A 6,491-nucleotide genomic window follows, 5' to 3' on the forward strand; every position below is an offset into this window, starting at 1 on the left:
ATTTTATCTTTAATAAAATTAATATTATTAATTTAATCTAATTTTTAATATTAGACTGGCAATGCTAAAAATTTTAATTCAACTTACTATCTTAATTTATTATCTTATCTTATCAACTAACTTCTTAATACTTACTGACAGACTGACATACTTCTGCCACTCAATCTGGTTTCGGTTTATTTTTTTCATTTTTTAATTACTTTAGTAATTAAAATCCTAGTTTAATTAATTAATAATTAAAATTGATATAAAAATGAAAATCAGACGAAGCGAAACTTACCAGAAAATCAGAACCACAAAATAACGAAAACATTTTTCAAATTCAACACTGAGATGAGAAAGATAGTTCTAATGATACTCAGCTCAGAACTCCACTGCCGACATTGACAAAAATTCGAATCATCGCCACAGACTTGATTTATAAACAAGAAGTGAAAGTGACGTTAGTAAAGCAACGTTCACTTTTTACTGCCAATGAAAATTATGGTTTTTGGTTTTTCCGGGTTTTTCATACTGGAGTATCGCCAAGTTGCGGTGTATGAACAATAATCTGAGATTTTTTAAATGGTTGCTGACTAGCACATATATCTTAAATCATATAATTAACATGTTCGTATTCTAATTATATGGGGGCAGATGTCAGAAACAAGTTTTTTATTTTCATATCATTTGCAAGAAACCTAGAATTCGTAACAACATGTTAACAATTTAAGCATTTTGTTTTAACGAACAATCAACTTTTAGAATATAGAAAATTAAAAATTTCCACATTGTATTTAAGTGACTATAATTGTAATAAATAAAACTAATTAAAATCAAATTTACGTTGTTCTATCTATATTAAGATTTTTAATGTATTGAATTTAATTAATTTATGTGCCCATACCAAGGGGAGGCCTATTTATTAACATACAACACTTTCTTATTCTAATTATATGGCCTATACATTGTTTTATGCCCAGATTTTCATGAGTATAAAATAATCTTATATAAGCAAAGCTTTCTTTTAACATTGTTGCTCGTCTAGTTGCTGGTGCATCGCGATAGGCAAAGCGTACAAGACTCCATTAAATAGAGAAGTATTGTTAAATGTTAAATTAATAATTAAATTATTATTTATTTCTTAAATTATTTTTCAGGTATTTATCAAATATATTAATTACACTTGAACGCCCCGTCCCGAGTTCATGCTCGTCTTCTCGTTTTCACTTCTCTTTAGCTCCTGTTAAACGATATTTCCCTATCACTTACGAAGTTCAGAGCGGAGACCCATCTGTTTGTGAAATTCGTTCAGGAGAGCTGTTGGACATCGCAGAAATGCCGCTTTTAAATCTATTTGGTTGGTTGGTTGATTGAATGATTGATCTATAGATATCCATTCCATTTTGTAACTATACAAGTGTGTGTGCTGAATATTTAACAGTTAATTTCGAATGCAAATACTTTTGTTAATTTTTGATTTATTGTGAGCTATTTATTAACCTTTTAAAGATCACATGTAAATGTACGAGATGTACTAACAACAACATCTAACACTTGTTAAATAGTTAAACTGCCGTCAATTACTAATATCCAATATTCCACGAATTATTTATGATGTTTTTTGTTAAGGTGACTATGATCGATCGATGAGTTGCTTCTCGGATCCTCACAGTCATTCATATTATCATTCTTGTTTCAGTTTTTTGAAGTCAAATAAAAATTCAATTCATCTCAGAGTAAAATTTTAAATATCCGACAATTAGAATAACGTCTAGCCGCCGCATTAATAGTAGACCGCATATCACAACAAAGAGATAACCTGATGCCATACATCACCGCATTGTAGTAGTCGATTCTGCCACAATTTAAACAAACGCACAGGATGTCGGAGTAGGGTAAAAAATATCTGAGTTCAACCCTGGCCCCTAAAAATATCCCAACTCCGTCTCAAGGTAAAAATTTCAGACTCCGACTCTTGACTTCGGCTACGGGTTCCCACCAGAAAAAATTTTCTACTTTTGCATCATAATTTTACTAAAATATAACTACTAAATGAAAAATACTTTAAAAAACACCTAAAATCTCTCGATGTAAATGTTTTTTTAAGTAAAATTACTTTATATTCAGGTTTCAAAACATACTAGAAAAAAATTATGTGATTTTACTCACATAGCATTTATTCTTTGTATTAAAGATGACTGCTTTGACTATACATATTGACTATGCATAATCTATCTTCTATAAAACACGATCTTAAAAATATTTTATCAGAATGAAAAATAAATTAAAAAAAATTGATACTACTTTTCGGAATTTGATGAAAAATATGCGAATCCGACTCCGGCCCCCCAAAAAATCCCAAATTCTGTCTAAGCGTTGCATTGTATAATATGTTTACCCTACATTGCAAACCGTGTAAGCCTCACAATTAAAGAAAAAATTTTATTAAGTGAGTTTTTGAATTTAATAAGATTATTTTTTGGAAATTACAAAATCGTTAAAAGGTCAAAACGTCTTATTAACTTTTCCAAAGTTCGTAGGAATCAACAACATATTGATACATACATTACACCGTATGTGAATAAATGTTAAACGACGCATCACCCACTAAACATTAGAGCACCAAGTTAAATGATTGATTGTTTGGTCAGTTACTTTTATCAACAAATTAAAAAAAATTTCATTTTTTTTCAGTGAATGTGTCATATCCAGGCTTACAACGTTGTTTTGGCGTGGTAAGCCAGGATAAGACAAGTTTACAGAATAAATATGAATTGAACCAATTACGAGTTGAATGTATTATAAAAAAGTTGATTAACGCAAAATGGGCAAAAATATTTAATGAAGTTTGTATCACTGAAAACCTCGTTCCAAAATATCTATATATATTATATATATATAACATAAGTATATATATATATATATATATATTTACAATATTCTATAAATTCTACCGAATTTAAAGAATATTGTAAAAATTATGGTCTATTACCAACATTCGGTAGAATTTATAGACAATTAGATTATTGTAAAAATTTATATATATATATATTATTATCATTAAAATTTATGAAGCGCTTATTAAAAATAATAGTGTTAATTTTTCAAAAGCGCTATCCTATAATTAACAAATAAAAAAACACAAATAAATCAGTTCACAGTTATTGATTAAATAAATGAGTCTTCAAATTCTTCCTAAAGTTTTCAATTCCTGAATTGCACACCCTCAACGACCGTGGCAAACCATTCCATACAACCGCCCCCGACACTGCAATATTTCTTGCTCCTATCTGCAAACGAAAAACAGGCACGACCATCAAATTATCTTCATCAGATCTTAGACTTGTGCCAATACGCAAATTTGATCTCTTCTTATTGAACTTGCATGTCAAATATTCTGGCGTAAATCCATTTAAAACCTTGTACATTACCATACAGATTTTATATATTATCCAGGGCCGCCGAGAGCCAAACCGGGCCCCAAGTTTGAATGCACGCCGGGCCCCTCATATATATATATATTATATATATATATATATATATATATATATATATATATATAAACAAATTTAGTTTAAAGAACGTTATATAAATAATAATAATAAATATATTTTTACGCAGACTACCTACAAACACGTAAAACCTACCAACTGTTTATTTCATACATTTATTTAGAGAAATGGTGATAAAATAAAAATTAAAAAAAAAAAACTAAAAACATGAAAAACATTTAAACCACGTTTAACATTCACATTATTTAACATTAGAAACCATTAATATGAACATTTGACGGTTGTGATTCACAAGTGAACTTTTCTACTTTTTTTATTAGCAAAGTCATCAACCACATCATCAAAATTTAACGATCTCGCTAAATCGTTTTCCAGTGCAAGCATTCCTAAACTTGTCAATCGTTCTTCGCTCATGGTGGATCGCAAAAAATTTTTTACTCTTGACAGAAGACTAAACGATCGCTCAACTTCCGAAACCGTCACAGGCAGAGTGCAGAAGATTCTCAATGCAATTACCACATTTGGAAAAATATTTGTTAGGTTTTGGCTTGCCAAAGTGCTAAGAAGTGTTATTGGTTTCAAATTCATTGAAAAATTTCCTTTTTGAATTTTTTTCAAATCAATTATTTCTAAAAACAATTCTTCTCCGTCAACATCATTATTGTACTTTTTAGACAATGTTTTTACCTTTTCTTTGAGCTCTTCTTCGGTCATAGTTGAATATTTCCAAAGAAACTGAAAAATCTCATTTAAGCTGTTAGCAGCTTGGTACCTTCGTACTAGGTTTCCAATGACACTGTCAAGCAGCACAAAAAAGACATTGATTTTAAAGTTTTCTTCAGGACAATGAATTTGCATTTGTGTGCATTTGTCAGCGAGCAGTTTAGCTTTCTTTCTTCTGTCAGGCAGTTCTTTATCAATATTAAGACATTCTGCAACAGCTTTGCATTCATTAAGTATATCAAACCATTTTGAGCGCAGAGTGCTAAGGTTTTCAATTAGTTGCCGCAGATTAACAACCTCTACGTCTAGGGTGGCTTGTCTGGCCTGCAGAATTTCATTCCATATGTTTATTTCACAGAGTACTTTTAACCATATCGATGCCATTAGTAGACACTCAAACGTGTTTAAATATCGTTCAATACCTTTAATTTCAGTTAATGTTTGTGGGGTGAGATGAAGTTGTTTTATAGCATTGAGAGCGGTTTTCAGTCCAGGTAAATGAGCTGCAAAAGGCCGTACACTCTCCACCCTTGCAGACCATCTTGTTTTTGAATGAGAATGTAGCGAAGATCCAATACACTTTTGAAGAATTTCCCACCTGTTATGCAATATGATAATCTAAGAATTTAAACAAATTTGAAAATAATAATTTACCTTTGTGGGCTAGAGCTAAATATGTTATAACACTTTTGAACAATTCCAAAAAACGTAACAGCTTCTGCTGAAGATTGGGCCGCTTCTTCTCCACACAAATTCAGACTATGAGCTGCGCAAGGTGAATATACAGCTACCGGATTTTCAGTTAAAATTCTGCTTTGTACGCCTTTGTACACCCCACTCATATTTGATGCGTTGTCATACCTTAAAAATTAATACAATACAACTCTGTATATAAAACAACGTATAACAATATTTGGGTAGCTCCAATTAAAAATTATGTGTAAGCTAAAATATAATTTTTTGCTATATTGTTTTCACTTACCCCTGTCCTCTGCAATTTTCAAGTAAAAGATTGTGCTCTTTAAGCGTTGATTTGATTAAATCTGCAATTGCTTCTCCAGTTTTATTGCTGCAGTCGACAAATTTTAAAAATCTTTCGTTGATTTTGTAAACAGTTTCTTCCCCTTCACTGTAAGGAGTCACATATCTTAGGATAAACACGGTTTGTTCAACGTGTGATGAGTCTGGAGTTGAATCAACTATTGTAGAAAAGTATTTTGACTCATTAATTTCGTTCACGATTTTCTGAGTGACTTTTTGTGCACAACACACGATAAACTCATTTTGTATTTCCATGGAAAGGTAGTGAACTGGTAGCCGTTTTTTTTGCATTTGTGATTATTTAACCTTTATCAAATGATAATTTAATATAGGGTCATAATGAGCTATAAGTTCTAGTATTCCCAAAAAATTTCCATTTCTAGGATTACCAACCAAATTCGAATCACCCCTTAAGGGCAGTCCTCTTTCACCCAAAAACAAAATTACATGAAGAATCCTTTGTAAGATAGCTCTCCAACGAGCTTTTTCGTTTGTTATCATATCAGTAAGGTTAGTATCAATAGCTGGTTTATTCTTCAATAAGCATTTTTCTAAACTTCTCCACTCAAAATAGCACAATTTGTGGTTAGAACTATTTTCGTGCGGGTTGAGTTTATCGTGAATTCTCTTCCATGAGAGTTTGTTGCCACTAAATCCTTCTGGACATGTTAACATGGACCTATTTGGCAAAGGCAATTTACTAAATATGCGGCATGGAAAACAATAAATTGCATTTTTGATTTTACTCCATGCCAACCAATTTCTTTTGACCTCTTCTCCATTTTTCAATTTACAAACAAGCGCCGATGGAGGAAAAAAGTTCCCTTCAAAGTCTACTGGAAAGTTTTTAGGCAAGGTTGGTGGACCGTTAAGGACGGCTTCATGAACGTCTTTGGTTTGAAGAAATGTGTTTTCTTCTTTTCCTATATCGTACACTGAAAGTGTTGATTTGTTGCAGTTGTTGGCCGCAGATGAGTTTTCACCTTCGTCAACATCAAACGTTACAATTTCAGGAGAAATAACGGTAAGAGCATCTTCCACCAATGTAGTATTTTCAATTTTTTCAGGTTCAGATTCGTTGTGAAAATTGGAACTTGATTGATTAATCATAAAAAAACTGTCACATGTTTTTTGGTTTTTTCTTGCTAACGTTTCTCGTTTTTCTTTTTCCTTTCTTTTTGAAGCACCTGATTTATGCTGATAGCTCATTTCTCTGATTCACTCTTGTTTGAG

At 31.4% G+C, this 6,491-nt stretch overlaps 1 protein-coding gene across 1 annotated transcript; it reads right to left on the minus strand.

Annotated features, from left to right (window-relative positions):
• Positions 1-3,782: 3,782 nt before the first annotated feature.
• On the minus strand, positions 3,783-4,082 carry HELRODRAFT_62465 (hypothetical protein; the record flags this gene model as incomplete). The annotated part of the gene is made up of 1 exon (XM_009010913.1): positions 3,783-4,082. One exon carries the CDS (start codon positions 4,080-4,082, stop codon positions 3,783-3,785), a length of 300 nt encoding a protein of 99 aa, XP_009009161.1.
• Positions 4,083-6,491: the final 2,409 nt, after the last annotated feature.

The sequence above is a fragment of the Helobdella robusta genome (assembly GCF_000326865.2).
Source record: "Helobdella robusta unplaced genomic scaffold HELROscaffold_1, whole genome shotgun sequence".
Lineage (NCBI taxonomy): Eukaryota > Metazoa > Annelida > Clitellata > Rhynchobdellida > Glossiphoniidae > Helobdella > Helobdella robusta.